This window comes from Salvia miltiorrhiza, chromosome 2, assembly GCF_028751815.1.
Source record: "Salvia miltiorrhiza cultivar Shanhuang (shh) chromosome 2, IMPLAD_Smil_shh, whole genome shotgun sequence".
Taxonomy (NCBI): domain Eukaryota; kingdom Viridiplantae; phylum Streptophyta; class Magnoliopsida; order Lamiales; family Lamiaceae; genus Salvia; species Salvia miltiorrhiza.
Genome location: NC_080388.1, coordinates 63027665 through 63053449, shown reverse-complemented (window position 1 = coordinate 63053449; position 25785 = coordinate 63027665). Strand labels below are relative to the sequence as shown.

The 25785-nt window shown below is 37.2% G+C and overlaps 2 protein-coding genes across 3 annotated transcripts; both read right to left on the bottom strand.

Annotated features, from left to right (window-relative positions):
• Nucleotides 1-259: 259 nt before the first annotated feature.
• Nucleotides 260-4700, bottom strand: LOC131011008 (AT-hook motif nuclear-localized protein 10-like). Of its 2 annotated transcripts, XM_057938740.1 has the most exons (6): nt 4487-4700; nt 3404-3945; nt 2508-2560; nt 1885-2016; nt 1143-1304; nt 260-715 (listed from the first exon to the last, which is right to left on the bottom strand). In XM_057938740.1, exons 2-6 carry the CDS (start codon nt 3912-3914, stop codon nt 491-493), a joined length of 1083 nt encoding a protein of 360 aa, XP_057794723.1. In that variant the 5' UTR covers nt 3915-3945; nt 4487-4700; the 3' UTR covers nt 260-490. The 2 variants fall into 2 exon arrangements, with proteins under 2 accessions (XP_057794723.1, XP_057794724.1); XM_057938741.1 differs by lacking the exon at nt 4487-4700 and having other exon boundaries at nt 3404-4484.
• An 11342-nt stretch (nt 4701-16042) lies between these two features.
• LOC131011006 (uncharacterized) lies at nt 16043-24660 on the bottom strand. Its single transcript, XM_057938739.1, has 19 exons — nt 24574-24660; nt 24097-24484; nt 23881-23989; nt 23429-23536; nt 22997-23178; nt 22192-22387; nt 21310-21567; nt 20553-20699; nt 20363-20441; nt 20079-20192; nt 19835-19998; nt 19617-19735; nt 19274-19397; nt 19091-19159; nt 17519-17639; nt 17244-17358; nt 16957-17144; nt 16737-16849; nt 16043-16523 (listed from the first exon to the last, which is right to left on the bottom strand). Exons 2-19 carry the CDS (start codon nt 24441-24443, stop codon nt 16257-16259), a joined length of 2820 nt encoding a protein of 939 aa, XP_057794722.1. The 5' UTR covers nt 24444-24484; nt 24574-24660; the 3' UTR covers nt 16043-16256.
• Between the last annotated feature and the right edge of the window lie 1125 nt (nt 24661-25785).

Sequence of the window (25785 nt, the reverse complement as noted above, 5' to 3'; positions counted from 1 at the left end):
AGAGTAGAAAGCTCTTCTCAGCTTTTTAGACAATTGCAAAATTACAGCACAACTATATCTAATAGTTACAAGTTGGCAGTTGGAGATACAAACGCATCACATCAAGTAATCAAGAAACTCTATAGTACCCAAACAGGAGTTTAGATACTTAAAGTTCATCCTGGGATCCAAGGTAATTACTCAGCTGCAACGAGACGAGCCATGCTTGGACCAGCATTGTTACCAAATGAAGAACAGGTATAAGAAAAGGCAAAATCACTAAGTCAGAAGAAGATTAAACTAAGAACCGACTAATAAACGTTTTTACAACAACAACTCCACCAGCCGGAATGAAAAACAAGAAGCATCAGTTGGGTAAGAACCTAGCTCTACTAGAAAATCCTAATCTTAGAAAAACTCAACAAGGAATTTGGTCCCTATTAGAAAATAATATTACAGCAAGTCTAATGTCACATAATCTCCAAAGTCCAAGCAAGCATTTTGCAACTTGTTATTTCCACGGAATGCCTGACATGCCCTGTGTGATGTTGTAAGCACCGGAGCTCAAATTTAGTGGACTTGCAGGTCCACCCGAGGATTCACTGAGAGTTCCGCGTGATGGCGAGCTGCTAGCACCAGCACCACCACCTTGGTTCACTCTTGGAGCTGATGAAGGTTCCACATAGTTTGTCAAAACTTCCCTCTGACCATCAGGCATAAAGCTTCCCACTATGACCTGGAGAAAGGGGGAAAATCACTTTCTACAGTGCACAAAACCAATTGACATGACTCACATGAGTATGTCCACATGCACAATTGGAATGGGGACATATATACACCAGAGAGAGAGAGAGGGAGAGGCACAAACAACTTCTTATACCATAATCAAGATAACTCTAGCAAGAATAAAAGAAAAGCATGATGTGGGCAAAGACAAATTCAATCAAATTATGGTCTATGTTTTAATTGCCAGAGGCATGGCAAGATGTGTCATTCATTTTTGTGAAATTACATGAATTGTAATATTTATTTAGCACCAGTAGTATCTAAACATCAGACATTCAGATAACGCTGCTACAATTATATTCCATAATTACACTACCCCACCGAAAAAGAAAATAAAATATAAATGAAGTAATACACTGTAGAGTAAGCAGACTAACCTGAGCAGGGGACGCTGCAACCAGTAAACCGGCAACACAACCACCCATAACTGTTCCGTCAGGTTGAGCTAAAGCAACACTCAATCCACCGGTTCTGCTTTTCTGACCGGCAACTTCAGTTAGCATAAATGATCCAGAGAGCGATAAGATGTCCCACCGACCCTACGCAAATTGAAGAAGAAAAATTAAAGCAAGAACAGTAGAGAGTAGAGACCAGAACAACACATACTTATTCAAGATGAGTAGATGCATAATGATATAAGTGTAACAGTTGTGGAAAAAGCTTAACCAAAACAGTTATGACGGCCTAGCCTGAACCTTGGCTTAATGAAGCGTCAACCAATTCGGACAACTTTTTTGCTCCTAATTTGATTAGAAGTGCAAGAAGTAAATCATAACCAGGAAATTAGATGATAACTCAACAAGAATAATTATTATAAATAAAATGAAAAGGGTAGTGATAGCCTAGTCCAGATTTGTACAACTGGACAAAGCATCAGAACCGTTCAGATATTGTTGGTATTTTATAAAACAACTATAGAAGCAAGAGAATATAATAACAAGCAAATCCATGAGAAGAAATCTAAGTTATTCATATCACATGATTAAAGGTATCTTCAGGAAACAGTGGATATGTTTCAAAATAAAAATACAATAGGGCAGAAATCGTTAAAATGAAACACACAAAAGAATATGGAATGCAGATCACATATATATGAAAAAGGGAAAAGAAAAATAGTACCTCATAGGTGGCAGTTCCACCAGATGTTGCTTGCTGGCGAAGCGTTACCATAGATATGGCCCCATTGGCAGAGAGAACACAAACTGCCCTGGGTCCGTTCTGGCAAATGGCCATTATTTTTGAGGCAATATCCTGTAAAAAATAATGCTCAAGTTCAGTAACATTTTGAAATGATCTCTTCCAATTCATTTCATGCTTGACTTCCAGAACCACAAAGCACGTCATGGTATCCATCATACGAAAGTGCTTCTCAAGTGATTATAGCAAATGAAGAGCCAAAATTCGATAGGCCCCAAGTTCTTAGGGGGAAGGAACGGTATAGCACAATGTCCAATCAATAAAATGGTTAGCACTCATACCAGCGGCAACAATCAAACATGAGAGAATTTAGATCACTTCAACGGAAGTCCCCGCCTCTTTTGATTTCATGGGTTTAAGACAAACCCAAACATGCAAAAGCATATCTTTAGAATTAAAGCATATATAGCAGTAACAAGTTCGAAAAAAATTACTGTAGCTTGACTCTACATTTAGTTTTTCCATAGATAGATACTCCAATTATAATCAAATGATAAATGAAGTTCCGTTGACAAACAGAAAGATAAAATGTTAAACTATTTAACCTCTCCAGCGTTCACATTGAGAATATGTGGTACAAAACCGATACCAGTTGAACCTGCAAGTAGAGTTTCAGTCAGCATTTAATAAAATGACAGTAAATAATAAAAAAAGGAAGCATATGCTACTAAGAAGAGATAATGCAAATAGGAAAAGAATAAATAATAGAATGAAAAAAGGTTAAACTTAGCAAAATGGAAACAGAAATAGAATAACAAATGCAAACATTACACCAATAAGAAAGCAGAACTACAATGTTAGTTCCCAGTTAAAGTAAGATCTTCACTAAGCATGTCTGTTGAATACACGTGCAAAAAGCTAGAAAAATTCACTAGAGAACACAATAGAATAATATAAGATGTTTTTTTTAACATGCAGCATTTGACAATAGCAACCAGAGTATTGTTGAAAGACAGATTCTGGCTGGAACACAAGGGCATGCTGGTAAAATTCCCTAAAATTAGATCCTGGATTTTGGTTGCACTTTTAGATTCAGCAAATCCAAGGTCCCAAAATACTTATACGGCACTCGATAGCCAACACAATCACGCTCACAGAATAATAAACAGAATAACCCATTCGGATTACTATAATATATATCCTACCAAAACGAAACGTGAAAGTAAATTGAAAGAAGAAAAACAGAAACATCACAATAAATATCAGAGCCACAAATAAGCTAGGATGTGGTCCAAGCAAGTAAGCAACTTATAGCAATTAGAATCTAACATCATATATATATATATAGAATATACACACACACATACATAGAAAAACAGGCTCGCACATGGTGCCCGTCCTACCCGAGTATATTTTTTTCTACACAAGAAATATTTTATTGCAAAGATGATAACTTTTTCACAGCAACACCTATAAATAACAGAAACTCGAGTCAAATTACCTAAGGCTTCCGAATGCTGCTTTACTTTATTCCTCGAACCACGGGGCCTGCCTCTGGCCTTCTTGGCCATGGGCGAGCCCGACCCATCCATCGACGGCAGGCTCTCTAGCTGTGTAGATAGAGGAGCCACCGCTGCCGCCACCGGCGGAGGGGAGAAATTCTGCTGCTGCTGATGCTGCGGCATAGCCGCATTGATGGGAGGCTGAGGCGAACCCAATGGAACGTTCATGCTGCCATCGGGCCCGTACTTCCTTGGCCGGCCCCTCTTCCGCTTCTGGTCGGAGGTGGAGTGGCTTATTACGGTGGCGCCAGCGGGGACAGATTGAAACGGCGGGGGCGACGATCCAACTTGCCTGAATGCACCGCCGCCGTCGGAGTTCATATAAGACATGTGCATTTGCTGGTCCAGCTGCGGTTGCGAAGCCACCGGGTTCATCACCGGCGACGGCGAGCTCATGCTGAACGGCTCCCGGTTGGACATCGCCGCCGTAGCTTCAGATGATCCAGACATTTTTTTTTTCGGCCAAATTTTCGGAAATTACCTGAGCATCAGAAATCGGAGCGAACAAAATTCGCAGATCATCATCAGAAGTTAATGGAAGCAGCTTTAACTGAGCTCAAAACCCTAACCAGTGACGCCATTTCCAGTAATTATCAAAAAAGGAATCCATAACTTCCGAAATTGGAGTAAGAAAAAAGAAAAAGAAACTAATTTGTCGAGAATTGAATAATAGGAAGAAAACAATTTGTTCAGAAAAACAGGAAAAAATAGTTAAATTTAGTAACGCGAAATTGAAATTTCGAAAAATTGAAAAAAGTAAAAATAAAAGAAACACAGTGAAACAAGTTGAAAAAGGAAACAGCTTTTTTGATATAAAACCTCCGAAATTCAGCAGAATTCACCAAACTCACGAACGGATCAAGCAAAAATATCAAAAAACTCTAAAAATTACGCCTCGGCAAACAGAAACAGTTCCTTAAAATTCACAATTTTCGACCAACTTACGAATAAAATAACACCCGGAAAATCAGCCAAAATTCAGAAAAATCAAGAAAAATAGAGAAAAATCACGAATATCTTACCAAGAAATTAGGAAATTTTTCTGCAGCAATGGAAAAATAACAAGAGCAGAAAGAGGCCGGCAACGAATTTTGCAAGGATTGTAAGTAGAGAAATAAATTAGGGTTTTTGCAGAGAAAAGCTTTTCGTAAATAAATATGCCGTTAAATATAATATATATATTAATTTCTTAAATCGTTACGCAAAATAAATAAAGCAAAGGAAAACATCATTACGCTGTCGTTTTGACTTATTACCCAACACCTAATACGCTGTTTTACTCTAACGCGCCGGACTCAGTGCAGTAACTTGACAGCTGCCATATAGTCTCAGCGAGTAACCCTAATTTTCTACTCTCGCACGTCTGGCCATAACGAGATTATTTCTTTTTCTTAATAATGATAATGGAAATTAGTGGGCTAAATTTGTGGAATTTGAGTTGGATTACATTATAAAAAAGAAAAAAAATAAAATCAAAATAATCCAGCCCAATTACATAATTAGTTTTTGCCTTTTTTTTAAGGCGAACTAAATTTTACCAAAATCACCTACTATTTTGAATATTTTAGTTATATTTATTTCTTCATTTTATGATCGTACAAATATTTTTTGTAATAAATTTTTTCACTCATGGAATTTATCATATTTTCATGATTTGAAATTTTTATTTTAAAATACGTTTGTAGCCTAACTCTACCCTATATGGTCATATTAAATATTTCATTTGTCCCATTAATAATGATTCACTTTCCTTTTTCGTCTGTCCCATTGATAATAGTCTGTTCCAAAAAAAGAAAACAACTTTTCTCACAAAAAGTTATGAGTTCCACCACTTTCTATCATTTTTATCCTTTAAACATTTTTCTTCTTAATAACTGTGTCGAATACTAATGAGTCATTATTAATAGGAGGGGGAGTATGTAATAACATATTTTTTTTTGGTTAAGTATCAAATAAGCCCCTATCATAGTGGTCCTTATCACGTTTGGCTCTCTATAGTCGAAGTTGGTCCAATTAAACCCTCATACTACCTGAAATCGAACAATTGGGCCATCTGCCCTAACGGCGACTTAACAGACGTTAACTTTTTTTTTTAAATTTAACACAGTTAATTTTTCGCCGGAAACACACCATGGGTTTTGACCGGATGAAGCCAAAGCAACCCGCCTGGGTTTTGACCGTAAAATTGGCCGGAAACTGGCTGGAAACACACCGGATGAAGCCAAAGCAATCACCGCCTAGGGTTTTGTTCCGCCACTGAGCGGCGCCGCTGGCTGCACAGCCTTCGTTCGCCTATCGTCGACCACCTTCTAAACTCGCTGCCGGACAAACACGCAAGGAGGAGGAGGCGCGATTAAAATCACAGCCATCTCCCCGTCTGAAAAATGACAAGCCCACGTCTAAAATCGTGCCACCCACGCTGCGATTCAGAACTTCGCGCCGCCTCACAGCAACCCCAACAACGGCAACTCTGTTGGGAATTGTTCACGGCGGTTGGGCTGGCAAGATTTGTCGGAGCAAACCCAGCCCCCAATCGCCGTAGATTCCCAGCCGAACGCCAAGGAGCCGCAAAACCTGCTAGGGATTGGACGATGTGGGGGAGGTGAGAGAAGGGTATGCGGCGGCGGGTTGTGGCGTCGATGAGAGAGGCGGAGGTGGGGGAGGAGCGGTGGAGGAGGGAGAAGATGTAGTGCGGGAGAGAGGAAGATGGAAAGGAAATGGAGGGGCAGAGGCTGTGGAAGATTTTTTGGCGAGTTTCCGACCAGCTTGGCGAAGCGAAGCCTACGCAGCACACCAATGAAATTAAAAAAAAAATTAAAAATAATTAACGGTTGTTAAGTTGTCGTTAGGACAGAGGGCCCAATTGTTCGATTTTAGGTAGTATGAGGGTTTAATTGGACCAACTTCGACTATAGGGAGCCAAACGTGATAAGGGCCACTATGATAGAGGCTTATTTGATACTTAACCATTTTTTTTAAAATCATAAAATATTCAGTAAATGTATATAAAATGTTTAATAAACATAAATAAAATTATCAAAATATTAATATAGATCAGATTTATGATCATAATATGAACTTTTAAGATTAATCAAGTCATTATAATAACGACTACATATTGCCGAAATTAGTAGTAACTTTTTTAATTATTTTTCACATATAGCTTCTCAAAATGATATTTATAAATGGCATGTCATACTTATATATTGATTATTTTGAATCAACAATTAATAATGAATGTTAGAATGACATAACTCATGACAACAAATTAATTTAATAATTTAATTGAATATTATAACTTCTATAGTGACATGTAATAAACTTTAAAAAATTTACTTATACACAATTAATAATGAATTATATATTCCATACAATAAATGCATGTATATATTTATCAATTTTAATCTATAATAATAATAGTATAAAAGAGGGAAAAACATCCAAATAACCTATATATGATATATATCTATATAATAATAGTATAAAGGGAAAAAACATCCAAATAACTAAATTATAATTGTTTAAACAAAATAACTCATAATATCAAATACTATATGTAATCAAAGTAGTTAATTAAAAGTAAATTGTCACTCACACACACAAGCATAAAATATTAAATCTTCACTTTTAAAAACTTGAGGATATTATAAAATAGTACCTCTCAATCAAGACAAGTAATTTACTACATTTGTTACCTAGTTTGAAATTTTTCAATAAAAGATACGAACTATAAAAGTGTGTAGGATTAAAAAATCTAGACTAAAATCAAATTCGTTATTAAAATTTTAACTCATGAAGATGATCATTTTTTTTTCTCACACACATTAACATGATAAAATTGAGATTTTATATAAAAAAGAAAGAAAAAAAAACTAAGAAGAAACTCTTGAAAGCACAAAAAAAAAAAAAAAAACAAATAAAGGACCGAGACTCATTAAAGCCTCTTTAAGAAAAATCCTGTGGAAAAACTCTTAAAAAGGAAAAATAGTACTCGTCTAAAAAAGAAGCAAAAGAGCGAACAGAGAACGGAAAAAAGCATGAGAGGAGATGAACTGCTATTAGAGTTTCGGCCCGACCATCGCCCCAACGTAGCCCACACACTCCTATCATACTAACAACCCATGGAATAGCACAAACTAAGCAACACCGGACGTTGCAAGAAAGAACCGAAGAGGGGCTGAAGCCCCCAGACCAAGTCCGGCACCATGGGAGCTGGCCAAGCAGAACTAAGGCTGGCGGAACGCCATCATAACACCCCACACAATCATTCCAGTGTGCGGGAAGGTGATCGAACCAACTGGGAGGCTAACCACCTATCCAAGAACGGAGCTCGTCCTCCTGGATCTCACCGGACGGCATCCACGACCCTCCAAGTACTGACATCCACGAAGTCCGGACATAGCAAGGACCAGTCCGCATCGGTAAGCCACCGTGAGGACCTAGGCTCAGCCTGGGCTGAACCCAACAAGACACTTCTCTCATCCACGGAGCTATAAATGATCAGGAACAGAGCCTAACCATCATCGATACTTTCTCATGCATATTTCTATCTGGCGTCATGCATATTTGTGTTTATCTTTGTGCATATTGGTGTTCAATTATATGCATAGTTTTGACGACGGTCCCGGAAAAAAAATGGACTTTCGGTAAAAATATAATAATAATTTAAAAAAAAATCTAAAATGACCATTTTACCCTCTGTGTTTTTTACCTTGGAAGGCATTGGGAGGCTGCTGCCATGTGGCGTGCTCCTAGTGCGCCACATGACAACAATATGTGGAAGACCGCTATATACTATATACTGGGATAAGGGGGTGGATCTACATGATCCACTCCCTATATCTATATATATAAACAATAAAGAAGTTGGGTTTGGGGCACATGTTGCCATGTTGACTTAGTGGAAACTAGAGAAAAAAACATATACATATATTTTAATGGACATTTTAAATAGCTAATACTCCCTTCGTCCAAGTCAAGATGATATATTTATTTTCGGCATGGAATTTAAGGAGTTGTAGATTAGTGTTTTAAGTGTGTAGCATAAGTGATAAAGTAGGAGAGACAAGATAATAAAGTGATAAAGTAGGAGAGATAATGTAATAAGGGAGTGATTAATTAGTTGTAATTCTGCAATTAAAAACCCTTATTTTTTTCATATTTAGAAATGTAGCATCTTCGTTGGGACGGATGGAGTAATGATCTAAAAGTATACAATTATAAAAAGTCATCTTAATTTGAACTCTTTTAATATTGATGACATCTATTTTAAATAAGTTAAAAAAATTATGAATTTTATCTTTTAAATTAAGAAAATATTACTAATTTATATAATATAAAAAGATATTCAACCTCAAAATATATAAATTATTTATACTTTTTATTAATTTAGTTAAAATAACTATTATCGTACATCGCACCAAAACTAAACTAGTATATATAAGGGTTAATTACGTGAAAAATCATGAATTTTGGGGCAATTTTCAAACTTTCCACGAACTTTTTTTTATTAAAAATTCCCTGAATTTAATCGTCTGGATAATTTTTCCATTGTTTTTACCTCCGGTGAACGTCTGGGCTAAGCTGGCGCCTACGTGGCATTAAATAAAACGACGTCGTTTTGGTAAAGTACATGAAAAGACGTCAATTGAACTAAAATTGCTCATCAAACGACGTCGTTTCTTTTGTAAATGTTAAATTATATTAACTCTAACCTAATTTCACCGCATTTTCTTACATTCATCATTAGCGAATCTTGACTGCAACTGTGGGGAGAAATTGACCTTGGGACGACGAGATATTGCGAAGAAGGCGCCGATAAGAAGACGAACTAAGAGATATTGAGGACGAGATTTTGCAAAATGGGAGACAGGTATTTCGCTTTCCCACTGTATATAATTTGTCGCCCATAGTCTTTTGCCGCCCTTAGCTCAGTGAAAAAAATGAGTCTTTAGGGTTGTACGTTGCTTGCATATTGCACTGAAACTTTGAATTTGCTTGCACATTGCATTGAATCTTCGATTTTGCTTGCCCATTGCACTGAATTTCCTTTTTTTTTCATTTGTGCAGTAACGAATTTGGGTTGTATATTCATCATGGTGAGAAGTTTGTCAAATTAGGCGCATGTAGATTGTACTCAGATGGTGAAGTTCTTGGTAGATTCGATTTAGATAAGGATAGGTTTTGTTATCTTGACTTAGAGGACGAAGTCAAGAAGCTTGGGTATACTTCTTGGAGGTGTTTAGCTTATAAGGTTCCTAGAACTTTATTGTTTATGGATTTGTGTGATGATAAGCAGATAATGCAAATGATTAGATGTGTTACATGCACAATTAGATCCATAAGTATCTATGTAGATGATGGGAAAAGGGAAAAGTGGGGAAGGTGAAGGCTGTCACTGAAATTGTTACTAAGACAGTTACAAAGACTATCAGAACCACTAAAAGTAGTTGTGATAAGGGGAAGATAAATCAGTCCAAAGGGAAAGAGAAGGTGTTTCATAGCAAGGAGACTGACAGAGTAGTGAAGGAGCAGAATGTGGAAATTGAGGCAAGGAAGGGCAAGGAGCAACTGCAAATAGGCACACCTATTTTACAGATGGATGAGCTTTATGAAACAGATGAAGATGATGATGATTATGTTCCTCAACATATTGAAGAATAGGCTGTGGAATTAGATGATTCTTTAGGTGATAAAGAACTAGGGTCAGAAGATGAAGAGTATATGCATGCAAGGACCAATATTAGAGACAGTATTGGTGTAAATCAGAAGTGGGTTAAGAGAGAGACAGTACAAGAATTACAACATGTCAGCGCTGTCACTGACATAATAACACCAGCTGTTAGGAAAAAACTAGAGAAACTGAAATCACAAGCTAGGTATTGTACTGCTCACCCTGGTTTAGAGGGAAAATTTGAAGTGTCAATCAAAGATGATAGGTTTATTGTGTCTCTTCATGAGAGGACATGCAGTTGTAGGGCTTGGGAGATCATTGGAATACCTTGTATCCATGTTGTTTCTGCTATTCATTTTATGAAGGATGATCCAGCAACATATGCGCATAAGTATTTCAGCTCAGAAACATATTTGAAGGCCTTCTTATTCCTACTTGAGCTAATCAATGGTGAGAGACTGTGGCCAAAGGCTCATGTATATCCAGTTAAGCCCCCTCAGGTGAGGATCATACCCGGCAGACCAAAGAAGAAGAAGAGAAGAGACAAGGATGAGAAAGACCCAAAAGATCCTTCAAGGCTGAGAAAGACAAGTACTATGATGACATGCTAAAGGTGTTTACAAGTTGAGCATAATTCAAGAACATGTAAGAATGATGAAGTAGAGAAGCCTGATGGTGAGAAGAGGAAGTCTGGAAGACCAAGAAAATACCCACTACCTGAATCAACAGAGCCCACACACTCCACAGACCCTACTCATACCAGAGAGCCCACAGAAGTTGGATCAAGAGAAAGGGGCAGGGGCAGGCCCAAGGGCAGTGGCAAGGGTAGGGCCAGGGGCAGGGGCAGGGATATTGCAATGGAGAGACAAGAGGTATACCACAAAACTTCTCAACTTTCTTATGTTATTTCCATCAATTATATTGTTATATTCTTTAATTGAATGTAGGCAAGCAAAGGAATAGGACACTATATTGGAGAACAAACAGGCAACTAGGGCTGGTAAATCGATTCCGATTATCCGGTTAAAACCGTAACCGAACCAAAAAAATCGATTATCTGTTAACCGATAACCGATTTTTGCCGGTTCGATTCGATTATCGGTTATCATATCGGTTAACCGATTAAACCGAATTAACTGGTTTAATAATAAGCATAAATAGTTTACAATATATATTGTAGGCAATAAATAGTCTTAATTAATGCAAACCGATAACCGATTTTTTCGGTTCGATTACGGTTATCGGTTAACCAGTTAAATCGAATTAACCGATTTAATAATAAGCATAAATAGTTTACAATATATACTGTAAGCAATAAATAGTCTTAACGCAATCTCTATCCATTTTCCAGCTATAGACAATGCATAAAATTGTACATAGGAATACGGGCCCTATACCTCTTCGATTTTTGGGTGGGGCTATGCCTATATTATTAGCTTTCTCTCCAAATAAATCTAAAGAAATTATACCATCACCGTTTGAACACCTAAGCCTGCCTTTCTGAACTTGGTTTGAACACCATCACCGCCGGATCTAGGCCAACCACCTTGATGGAGGAGTCAACGACGGGAAGCGACGGCGAGGTGGCAGCGTTCTCCGGCGTAAGAGGCGTCGCGGCGAACACCCGCCGCTTTCTCCTTTGAAGCACCTCTCTTCAACTCAGGCTTGGACGCCAACGCACCGACGATCGGTGGGATCCGTCCGACGAGGCCGCGTGAAGTCGTCGTCATCGCAGGCTCTGGCGGCAGTGGCGAGCTGACGGGAAAGGCGGCGGCTGCTGCTAAAACATTGGAAAACCCTAGCTGCAGAAATATATTGTCACTTTGTTGAGATTGACCGGTTAATCGGTTAACCGGATCAAAAATCGGTTCGGTTTTTTATTATCACTTTGACTGTTAATCGGTTCTAGTTAACCGGTAAACCGATTCGGTTATAACCAAACCAGACTGATTACCAGTCCTACAGGCAACTCCTATGTTGCAACCGGAAGCTCGGTTCAGCAAATCCCAAGAGGATAAGAGCTCTCCATGACAGGCCCTAAACAAGAATCACAATCCAATCCTAGAAAAAACTCTGAATTGATGTTTTTTTTGCAAGACATTTGTTGTTATGTCAAGTGATTAACAAATGATCAAGACATTTGCTGTTATGTCAAGTGTTCTGTAGCTACTTTTGAATTATGTTATGCCAATACATCTATCCAGTTTTTGCTAAGTTGTAATTCCTTTTAATTCAGTTCTTGTCTTTTGAATTCAGCTATGCATAAACTAAACAGAAACTTGCAGAGAGTTAACTTGAAGAAACATGCATAAATCCATTGTCATTAACATTGTAAATGAGATTACAATGAGATTGCTAGGTGATTACAAAAGAAATGGCAAAAGAACACCATCAATCCTAAGCAACAAATGACTGCATTACAAGATAACCAACTCCTATCACACAAGCACAAAGCAACATGTAGTTCTTCTTCAGAAACTTGCTCTTGTCATTCTCCATTCTCAGTAGTTTCAATTTATCTTCCAACAGCTTGTACTTCTCCATTCTGAGCAGTCTCGATTCATCCTCCAACATTCAAGTTCTCTTCATATCTTCCTCCACATATTTTTGTAGGCGATAGCATTCTCCAATCCAGAAGTTTAATTTTGCATCTTCATCATCTTGATTTGTAGGGTTTATTTCAGGATCTACCCACTTAAAGAAATCACATTGTTTCTGCAACAAAATGCATTATTTCTATAAGTTGGAGCATCTCAAAAACAGAAGGGAAATCGAACGAAAAAACACCAAAATCACTTATTTGTTAAAGCATCTCAAGAATCGTCTCCCAGGATTGAGGCGCGTCCTCGACGTCTTCATCTCCACTCGAATTCTGCATGTACATTCAGGGAATGAGAAGGATGTAGCCATGGCAGAGGCGCCTGAAGATGAAGACGTTTTCAAATTCATTTGAAACAGAAACCCTAATCGATGAAATATTTGATGAATTTTCCCAAATCTAAACCTAAATCAGTTTATAAAAAAGGAAAGGGATAGAAACGATGTAGTTTTGAGCCTCTTTAAACGGCGTAGTATCATAATACGGCCGGCGAATCCACGTCATTTTTCAGATAACTTATAGTGTGCATGTCAGCACTCAATTTGGGGATTCCTAAAAACCATGGAAAAATTGTTCATACGATTAAATTCAAGGAATTTTTAATTAAAAAAAAAAGTTAGTGAAAAGTTTGGAAAACGCTACAAAGTTCATGATTTTTCACGTCATTAACCCTATATATAAATAAATATATATTTCAGACACCATGGATTTCGACAAAAATGTCATTGTGTTTGACTCTTAGGTTAATTCCTTTATTTTAAAAAAATAGCAAAAAAGTTATTTAAGTTTATTTATCTCATATTGTATTTATTTGTAGATTTTTCCATAAGTATTTCGATCTTAATTGTCCATGTGGGACTAGAAATTTATAAATTCATATAGTCAAAACTATGATTTGTTTAATTAGATTGTGTAGTATAGTATGTGAGCAAAATATGTGAATCTTTCTCTTGCCCCCGTTAACATACTTTCTACGATAAACTTTAGACTAGGTTTATCGGTGCAAAAGTGGGAGACCAGGTCTCTGCCACATGTGTAAAGCCAAATAAAAAAAAAAAATGATAAAGATTGAGAGGCCACGGTCGACCTTGTGAGAAAAGAGACCATGCATGGTCTCTCTCTCCTCAACTATCAACTAATGATATTGTGACACTTGTCATCATTTAATTGGGTGAGTAGATTTTATTAGGATAATTAATAAAAACAAGTATATCTTTTATATAAAATATTAAAAAAAATAAAAAATATACCAAAATTTATATTTTTTCATTCTCTATAAATAGAGACCACTCTTGCTATATTTCAATACACCTTCAAATTCTCTCATTTATCATTTTTACTTATAACTTCTATTATTTGTTTCTCTATTTTTCAATGGATAGAGGCAATAATTCATTCTTCAACTCTCAAAATTTCAACCCCTCCCAAGACTATTATCCAAATCTTGCTGATATTCCAAGCTCCAATGATCTCCAGAGTTTGATTATGCTATGAATTCAGAATTCTCGCATAATCCAACTCATTCTCCTATTTCTGAATATCACCAAACCTCTGAAAATTTCTCTGCAAACCCTTCAAACAATGCACAAAGTTGGACTGATATAGAAGATATATCACTAATGTCTGCTTGGTGCTTTGTCAGTAACAATCCAATAGTTGGCAGAAACCGAAATAGTAAGTCATTTTGGAAAAGTGTTGCAGATATGTATGAGCAAAGTCGAGCATATAATCCAGAAATTGGAGGTCCAAGGACTTTGGAATCATTGAGGCAACGTTTCAAACGCCTCAACAAAAATGTAACTTTGTGGGTCGCTGCATACAAGAAAGCATATGAGCGACGAACGAGCGGTCAGTCCAAAGAGGCTCACAACTCTCTATTACATGACTTGATCGAGCACATATGGCAAAAGTTTGGCAATGATAATTAAATGCTAGTATGTATTGTTTTTTTCTATTTCGAGTTTTGGTTGTTGTAATTTCTATTTTTAGTTTGTTGTAATTTAAATTTTTATTAGTTTGTTATTGTTTTTTTCATTTTAATTTTTTTTGTAATATTTTAATTTATATTTAATATTATTAAAATTATTACGATTAAAAATAATAACAAAATAATTATATATAATGTTGTGGTTGGATGGTTGGGTGGTCATTGATAAACCAACAAAAATAGAAGTGGTTGGGTTGGGATGAATATTGGTGATGTGGAAGAGAGAGAAATTAATTAAATATTGAAGATGGTTGGATGGTTGAGTGGTTGGATGGTTGCTGATAAACTTAGTCTTAGTGCAGGATATCCTCTTTGTTCCCTTTAAAGAAGCAAAATGATATAATCCACGTGATTGTAATCTCAGTGTTGATACTAAATTTTATTTTATATATATATATATATATATATATATATATATATATATATATATTACTATTAAGTTACAAGCAATTGAAATAGTCTCCTAAAATTATTTCGTAGAATACTCATAATATTATTGACCTCTAGTTTTATACTACTTCACAATTAACCTTGAAAATAGCAGATTTCCCCCCCTAGAGTTTAGTTTGGCTGTTAGGTCATGTTTGTTTCCTCTTTCACCAAATAAAGGATGACTTTGAATATGCATTTTCTTTAAGATTTTGTTAGGTCATGTTTGTTTCCTCAATTCCATTACAAATGTCTCATTATCTTTTGGCATGAAAATTAAGAAATAATATATAATTAGTAGATAAAGTGAGTTTGTGAAAATTTTTTAAATATTAAGTATATAGAGAAAATATATTATCAAAAAAGAAATGTGATATTTATAATGAAATATCTTATTATGAAAAGTGAGACATTGTAATGAGACGAAGGGAGTATAATATTGACGAAGTTTGACCCAATCTTAATTTTCCTTATGTTTTAATATCAAGTTGACCACAAATGCGTAGTTGTTGTGTATGAAACAAACAAGCCTTTTTATGAATTTTATCACTTTTGATATATTAAGTCATATTTATACTGGCCTTACGCGATTATTAAACAACAAACATGAAACTTTATTAACTCAACACAGCAGAACTAACAATAGAAAATAAAAATGATAGAAAATGTCATATTTTCCATTTAGATTAAACAAAATATTAAAGAATGAATTTCTCTATATAGTAATTGAGTGCTACATTATGTGAAGTCTATATCCATAGTACAAAGCATGTCAGTCACCTACCTAAAGAAATCAGTGTGCAACCTACCCATCGTATAATTTATGAGATTAGACATGATTATTATACACACAAATAGTGGACTTTGGATTCTAAATAATTATATCCATATTGTGGTATTTGAAATTACAAATATGTCATTAAATAGATGAATTTGAATCTACCGTCTCATGGTGAGAGTCTCAAATAAGACCCTTACATCTCTTTATAGGTGCATGTGCGTGCACAAATAAATAAAGATCCCTAAGCATTGACATGTTAACTAAACATTCAATTATACATATTAACCTTAAAAACATTCAACTATACATATTGTATGAATATGTCATAACACAAGATGATCTTTCAAGACCTGTCTAGCAAGATCAAATGCCCCACTTTTCTTATATATCAGGTGAAGATTGTAAGCTGCTTCGCGACGAAGATCGCAGAAACCTGGCATTTTGATCTTGGTAGCATTTTGATTCTCGTACGGGAGCGTTGGAATGGGGTAATCCTTTACGCGAGTAGCCAGCGCCTTCTCGTAGTATTTAGCAGCCAAAGAAACGAGGCCAACGTGATGGTATGCCCGAGCAATGTTGTACAGTGCCTCCTGCAACAAAATTTAGAGGAGATTAATAGGATCAGCAAATGCAGAAAATTGCTGATATAGAAAGATGATGATTTTGAGCGCGTTTTTTTTAATGGTTTTTTAAGCATTTTGGTAAATCAGATAACAAAGTAAACGCCCCATAAAGCACTAACACAAGACCTATAGAATGGCTCGAAATATAGATGACCGAGAGAGAGCTAATAAGAAGCAGACCTGACTGTCTCCACAAAGGCGCAAGTTGTTATAAAGGAACGCGAGCCCTTGTAAGAAAGTCTGGTGCTTGTTTTGAAGTCTGAGGCCAAGGGCCAAATTTATCAAGGCAGTCCCTACAAAAATGTTTGGAATATGAATGAATTTCACATTTTCTTGAGCAAGCATAAACAGATATCATATTATATGCTGATCTTTAATTCTCAGAGGCGAAGATGCATACCTCCACAAAGGTTGATCAAGGGATTGTCAGGCATCAGTTTATAGGCTTGCAAGTATTCTCGAGCAGCGGTTTGATGCTGACTGATCATAGTAAACTGGTGTCCAGAAATAAGAATAGGTGGTATAGAATCTTTGTGCTTCACCCTCATAGAATGAAGGAGTTTGTTGCGTCTTGATAGTCGATTCATTCTGAACATGCAATGAACAAACTTGAGGAAGCAATATAAAATATAAAATGTAATCTAAAAGCAATGTAATATGACACGCATTTAAAGAGAACATCAATACCTCAGTATTACTTTGTAGCAGTGATTCCAGGCAGAAAAGCTGTAAGGGTCTCGACTAACAAAGTCACGTACTAAATCCCACCCGTGTGCAGGATCAGCAATTAAAGCTTCTAATTCTACAAGCCGAAAAAGGTCATGAAACCCATTAGAAGCTTTAAGACTATAATCTCACTCTCCTGCCGATACAACTAAATGAAGATATATTTTTAAAAATAAAATTTGTACAGGCGGAGATGAGCATAGCATATAAAGGAAATTTCAACTATCAAAACTTACGAGCTCCAATAGTTCGAAGCTCTTTCTTTGTTTGAACAGATAATGCATCCAGTTTTAAGCTGATTTTAACAATCCCTAGTGCACTAGAATACCTTCTCAATGAAGATAATGACTTGCATAACTGCAAAACAGTAAAAGAGACTGCTTAACAACAAGTAATATAAGAATTGGATCAGATATAGGTAGAGATAAATAATATTACAAACGAAAACTTATTGTTTCTGCTTATCCCCTTGGATCAACAGAAGTGTAGTAATAAAGTACTTGCTTGCTGTATTATTAGATGCAGAATGATCTATCTAATCACTCAATTAACTTTATTATCCTGAAATCTCAATTTTGATTAGAATAAACAAGGGCCTGCACTAATCTCCTGCACAAAGTAAGACAACCAAGTTTGTTATGTTAGAAGTTGATAAATATTTGACTTTAAACAGTTGTCTATCCCTTTTACTTCTACCACATCGGCCAGATTTTGGCAAAGTAATCAATTCCCTAAATTATGGTATACAAAATGGTAAGGAAAATAAGCTTGCAGAATCTTTAGACCTGAAAATTTGCATAATTTCTTGCTAGCATTATAGTAATGGCGGTTTTGCATTTTTTTTTTTTTTTGTCGTGTTTTCTCTTGCTAGGACAAAATAGATAGCACCCCACTAGCAGGGAAATGGGTGAATTTCAGCATGAGAGCTTCAATGAGACCAAAACTAGAAGTAAAGACATCTTAATTCAGAGTTAAAAGCTAACTTTGAATTGCACTCAACTTGTCTTATTAAGGACAAAACCAAGAGAAATATCTACATAATATATTAATTGATGCATGATCTTCCATAATTTATAATCTCCCAGTGAAATCAATCAACTGGTATTTTACAACTTCCTCATTCAGTAACTTACGGTAGATGTATAAGATGACATAGCTCCACAGACTCGGTTTATCAGCAGCGTCACAAAAATTGATGTCGGAGGGTGCTAGGAGCATGGATGATTAGCACTTATGACTCAGTTATTTAGTTAGTTGATTGGTTACAAAACTAATTACTCCCTCCGTCCCAGCTTTTTGTATCCACTTTTAGTAGTATTTACTACTAAAAGTGGATACAAAAAGCTGGGACGGAGGGAGTATTATTTTGTATGCTGTAATAGTCTAGGAAGTATTGAATTCATTAATCGTCATTCAGTTAAGGTCAGGATTTCTATAGTTGGTTATACAACATTTGTTGCTTGGACAGGTCGTACACCGGTGAACTCAAGTTCTTGAATAGAAGTAGTTAAGGAATTTCTAATTTTCCATCTCATCTCTTGGTTCCATGTATTCTTGATCAAAAGCAGATACCATTAAGGCTATCAGACAACTGTAATCAAGAAGTTTGACTCATTGCAGAAAAGATGGTTCCCGTGCAATATCATTGCAGGAAGTAGGTGTTGTGTTCGTTTGTACGTGTTCGTTTTGTGGGTGTGGATGGGTTATCTGGAACTTGAATGCTCTTTAAGATGATAGGTATACAAAATCATACAGACACACGTAGAGGGGGAGACAAGCAATAAGAGAAAGATCACAGAGAGACTTACATCTACAATCAACAGATGATTCCTCTCTTCATTAAGAAAGCCTGGCAAAGGAGACTCCATAGGCACTTGCTGCACCGTGAGTAAAACATCATAGAGAAGTCAAAGCCAGACAGTTAAATTATGTGAGCCAACCCCAGCAAGGAGTTTTCACTTGAAATCATATCACAACTTCTCATTCCTTACCTGAGATTCATCGTCTGAATCATCACTGTTATAATCACATCCAGCAGCCAATGCTTCAGCTCGCTTCGCTTCCTTGAGTGCAGCCTTCTTCTGGAGTACCTTCTTTGCCCTGGAAGCTTTTGATCTAACCAGAAGATGGACAGGAAAGTTATAAAAAAGGAATGTACTATCAAAGATATATATGTTTCTATCTGGAAATATTATTCCAGAAAAAAAAAAAAAAAAAAAAAAAAAAAAAAAAAAAAAACTTATTTGTGTTAGATAAGGAATGACAACCATCATACTAAACCATTTTAAGATTTTTAAAATCCAAATGTGTGAAAGAGGTATTTGAAAAGCTCACAGAGCTGCAGCAGAAGCTAAAGGGGGAAGTCCAAGAAGCACTCTGTCGGACTTAGGATCTTTGAGCACTTCCGTCCTTTCTGAAAGAACACTACCAGTCAGCCGTGGACGGGATTTGACCTGATTCCATGCAAGAAGTTTGGAATGTCAAGAAGATACTAAAATTGGGAAATGAAATAGAGAGTATTGGATGGGGTAGGATGAAATAGAGCCGGGTACCTTCCGATGGTTTTGTTCGACTAGCAACGTCTCATGAATTACTGGAAAAAGCACGTCCACAAAAGCCTCAGTTAACCCTTTAGATTTATAGATTTGAGAAAGCTTTAACTTTGTCTTCCCACTATGGTGCCACAACTTCCGTGGGTCAGATTTTGAGTCGGGATCTGATATGAACAAAACACTTACTAAGAAAACAACAATTAGAACAAGGACATTACATTAATATGGCAACAGGCATGCCTACCTGATTCTACCGGAGGAGAAAGCACAGAAATAGCTTCATCATCTCTGCCTTCTTCAAGAAGCATAGACGATAACGCCAACCGTGCATCAACACTATCGTGAAGTTTTTGAATAGCTGCAAGAGACAAACATGATGAGAGATCTGAACGAACTACTCCAATACTGGAGGAAAGTAAAACAGAAAAACATTTTCAAATGATCTGTAAACTCCACAATCAAGAATCAAGTTAGGCAACTTGTTCACACACTTTCAAGCATACGTATGAATCTGAATCCATCATTCACCTTTTTCATAATATTCAATTGCTTGTCCTCTTTGCTTTAGAGAAACATAACACCTTGCCATTTTCAAGTGTAGGTAGCCCTGAATATACAGAAATAGAATTTCACAGCGTAAATCTCCAGTAGTATTCTAGAACAAGAAGTACTTATACGAAGTAAGAATCCTATACTGTATATTTTTAGCATCCCATACATTATACTTCTCTGAGTCTTCCTCTAACATCATATAGTATGTTAATGCGGAATCAGGATGCCCGACGCTCATGAGTAAGTCTGCAACATCGATGACTAAGTGAGGATTATTAGATGCAACCTCTTGTTTCAAAACATTGAAGCAAGCCTGTCAATTTAGCAAACAATGAGTTGATTGAAAACAATACTAAATCAAAAGCCGCAAACAGATCCAAAAGGGGAAAATTTTGAGAAAAATAATACAAGGACAGAATGTGTGGCTTGTAACTAGAAATTTTTATAATGACAAAGAATGCACTGCAACCCTAATTTAGTCCAAAATCACAATAGATATATGCCAATACCCCCCTTAACTGACCAAAAATCTTTACTCCAATAAGAAAAGGTGAAGAAGAGCAGTCCAAAGACTCCAAACTAGATGTAGTCGGCACAGACTGGCTCATGCAGAAATTTAGCTCACCAGAGGTGTGAAATTGTATAGAACTACATTACACACATCACCAAAAATTGCCCATATAATCCAAAACCAGTGGTAACTTAATTAGCAAGTACATCACCAGATCAAAATCAAGCACCTATATCATAACTAAAAACACCCACATGTGACATGACTAGGTTAAGTTATGTGCTAATAACATGAGGTGTCCACAAAAAGATATATATCCATTCAAATAATTCAGAAGAGATCATTCTCAAACTATATTTGTTCCTGGAGAGTAGCATATATGGGTAAAACTTTAGGAATTTACAACACCAACCTCTGCTTTCTCCTTATGCCCAAGATGAACATGGCATATTCCAGCTTTTGTTATTAGATCTAGAGGCATCTCTTTTCCAGTACCATACACCTTTTGTGTGTGCTCAATATGTTCAAGAGCTCTGGCATACTCATCATTCTCCATCAGAACTGACACCAAGAGATCAACCACACCTAAATTGGCAACATCCGCATGACGCTTGAGACTTTCCTCCAGCATACTGACAGCTCGCTCATGTTGCTTGCATTTTTGGTACAGCTAAAATGGAGAATGTAAATTAAGTGAAGTTTTTCTGTCAATAGAAAAAATGGAATATAACAATATTAATATATAGGAGATAACGGGACCATTAAGGCATCTAGCAGCAGGGCATAGTGTATGCCGAATGAGCATCTCAACTATACCTTAGTCGTAATTAAGTTGTGACATGTTCAGCCCTTCCCTTGAAAATTATCTGGTGGTAAAAATATTAGTGCAACCTCAATCTTTCAGGTTGTTACCAGCATGTGCATTATGCTGGTCCTAGAGAAAGACCACTCTCATAACAAGTGATCTATACATCAATGAGATACGTGTAAACATCTTAGATTTCCCAACAGATGGAGACAGATATTACTGAGGATGTGCACAATATTTAATGTGGTTCATCATTGCATCAAGGTGACAATTAGCAAGCTTTTCCATTTCTCCATTCACCATGATACTTTTATTTCTCAAGGAATTGTATGCAATGAGAGCATATAATAAGAAAATAATCACCACATACAGTCAACTGCAAATTTGCAAACAATATAGTCCGTGCTTCATTGATTTCATTAATCGAAACATGCACTACAGGGGGATGGCCGAACAATATAAAGGATATAGAGGATATTGTGTAACCTGTGTCGCTTTCTGCAGAACTTCAATGTTATTGGGACAGAGGCGAGTAATTTGTTCATAGGACTGAGCTGCTTTTTGATACTTTTCGAGCTCAACATAGAGGGAAGCACGGGTTGAATGAAGATCAATATCTTCTGGATCTGCTACTATTGCTTTCTTGAGGCAGTAATAAGCCTGTTTTATGTCCTCATGCTCTCTGCACATGATAACAAGTGTGGAATATTTTTTTCCGTTATCACTTTAGTTTAATGATGATGCATTATGAACATATTCTTAAATGAATTACCTGAAAAAATTCCAAAATTTGCAGTCTAAACATGGAATTAATCAGTCTAGAGATGCTTTGCAAACGACTAAATTTAACTCTTTCCCCCAAATGAGAATTTTATATTTCACTAAGCATTAAAAGACCACCTTAACAGTTAAGTCTGACATCTAAACTGAGGACCATCTTGTGATCGAAAATATGCAACAGGACAAAGCTAATACAGAGATGATAGCTAAGCTTCAACACATAAGTTACAAGTATATATTGCAATTTCAAAATTTATTATAAAATAATCAGAATGACATCAAGAGGCCAACATTTCAGCCCATTTTTTCATTGTACATAACCTCTGTTACAAGAATTAAGAAAAAACAAATAAACAACAAGCAAACAAAGAGGCTGACATCCTGAGGATATACCATGAGATAGATGTGAATGTCTTACAATAATACAATTAAGCCTAAAAATATAATGATGCATATCCAATCAAGCGGTAATACCTAATAACCTAAAGAAGAGAACAAAAAGACATCTTACATTGATTTGGCAAGAAGAAGTTTCCACAAAGAAGCATCCTTCGGAGTCAAATGTGCAGCAATCATGTAGAAAATCATCGCTCTCTTATTATCATCCAACGCAGAGTAAATTAGACCAAGTGTATGATATGGATCGGATAGATTTGGGGCAAGACGAATTACTTCATGCAACAGACAAATGGCCTACAATATAGAACATGATTGATTAGAAAAAGCAATTGTAATACTCTTTAATTGTGATAGAGCATCAAAAGTATCAACTAAAAGCCTACAGTTGATGTTTCACATGTCAAACAGAAATGACAATAGGCATGGAAAAATTCATTGCTCATACTGAATTCATTTCATCACATAAGCCACCTAAAGACAAATGAACAAAAATAAAGCTGTAAAACGTTTGTGTTGACGTAGTTGACTGATGACTGACACATACCTTGTCAAAGTGACCTTGTGCATAATGAAGTGTAGCATCACCAAGTTTTCTAGTCACTTCAGGGCTAACTCTATTCTTTGATCCCTTCTTCCTTCCTCTTCGCCTCTCCTAAGTTTGGCACCAACCACAGCAAGTGTAAATAACATATCTTAAATGACCACATCCAACTACGAGTGCCTGCCTAATGAAATTTTGTGTCAGCAATTCAATTGAGCGCCCTACCATCCTAGTTCCCTACGCATAAGAGAAACCTTTTCTATATAACAGCTCCTTCATAATTCATCACAAATAGTTTAAATGCACAAAACAGATTCTTGAACCACTAACATATCATAATTACCAATAACCACATATACAACTCAAAACTAAGGAATTACAACGGAAAAAAGAATCGAATAACTTTAAATCAAGATATACCAAGTCAGCACCCATAACAAACAACACATTCAAACCTTCCTCGACCTTCTCTTCTTCACACCAAAGTTCATAGCTTCCTCAATTTCCTCACGGGTCGCTCCAGTAGTCTCCTCCTCCTGCCTCATTCTCTTAGCAGGCGTCTCACTACAACCCCATCGCAAACACAGAAGTCAATATATGCATCAGTTTTTGCTGATTTTAATAAAGTATCTAATTATACAAAAGCAGGAAGGAAAAAAACAACGGAATACCCCTCGTTGTTGTGAGGAGCTGGGCGTTTCTTCGCCGCCAATGCCTTGTATTGGTCCTCAATCCGCTGGAAAACCTCGTAAAGCGGCATGCTGGAGGTGTCTTCGCCCTCAACAAAAGAGAGAGGGTCCATTTCGCCTTCGAATTGAAAATTGTAGTCATCTTCTCTCTCCGATTCTCCGTCTTCAGAAACCTCACTAGTTTCTCCCTCGTCCTCTTTCCCTTCTTTATCCTCTCGCAAATTCAGTTCCGGTTCTATGCCCGGAGCCGAACAACTATCATCTGTGATTCTGTCTCTTTCAGCCTCCTCCACTGCAAGAGGAGGAGTTCCACTGCTGTGATCCACCATGATTCTGGAATTTAACTGCTCCACTTGACGCCAAGATATACCTGATTAATTACCCCAAACCGATTGAGATTATTTCATAATCATAATAAACTCAACTAAAGAGCTCAAATTGAAGAATAATTAAATAAACCTTGGGATTTCAGCAAAATATCATCCTTCCGAGCTCCAAATACGCCTATCTATATACAGTATTTTCTAATATTTTTATTTTCTTAAAGGGTTAATAGCCGGAAAATACACGAACTATTTTCAAATTTGCATATTGCACATGACCTTAAAAATTAGCCCCATAATACATCACCTTTCAATTTGATTGCAAATTGCACACGGCGACTTTTCCGGTTAGGCTTAAGTTTGACCGGTGATTATGTGGCAATTACATGGCATATGACGTGGCTATTTTTACACGCGGACTATACAACTGTAAAAAACGACGTCGTTTTTTACTTCTAATTAAAATTATCAATTTAACACAATCAATCCCCCTAATTAGCATGCCCTAATCCTCCGATGGCCCCAGCCACCAAGCCGCCGCCTCATCTCCCTCTCTTCTCTCCCGGTGACACACACAAACAGCGCCGCTGCCTGTAAGACCCTAGGTGCGGAGACATGCCTCGAGGTGTGAAGCCACAGACCGCGGTCGCCGAAATCGAAGGGGTGGCGTCTGGATTGGCGATCTGGATTGGGGATCTAGACCGCGGTCGCCGAAATCGGAGGCAGGCGCAACCTCACCGGGAGTGTGCGTATGTTACAGAGGGAAGGTGTGAGGCGAGAGAAGGAAGACGACGACGTCGTCAACGTCAGTGAGGAAGAAGGGGGTGGCGCCTCTATGTGGAGGGAGAGAGAAGGGAGAAGCTGGGGGTTTTGGGGGTGGCCTCGCTAGGAGTGTAGTTCTGCGCATGGGGGTTTGTGGGGGTGAAGAAGCTTTGGGGTGGCGCGAATTTCCTGCTGGCTGTCGATGGAGATGAGAAATCGATTAGCGGCAGCCCTAATTTCGATGTGGGGGTTCCTCGTCGCCGTTGATGTCGGAGAGGTGTTCCTCGTCGGAGAAGCAGGGGGCGGCTCCAGATCTGGAAGGGTGGAGGTGGCGGTTGAGTGGAGGTGGGGGTTGAACGGAGCTGTTCCCGTCGCGGTTGATGTCGGAGAGGCCTCGCCGGAGAAGTAGGGGGCGGCTCCAGATCTGGAAGGATGGAGGTGGCGGTTGAGTGGAGGTGGGGGTTGAACGGCGCTGTAAAACAATTCCGGCGAGTCGGCGATTGCTGGAGAAGAAGACCCAAATTTCTTCTTTTTATTTTTTTATTTTTTTTAATCGAATAATTCACGAAACGACGTCGTTTTAGAT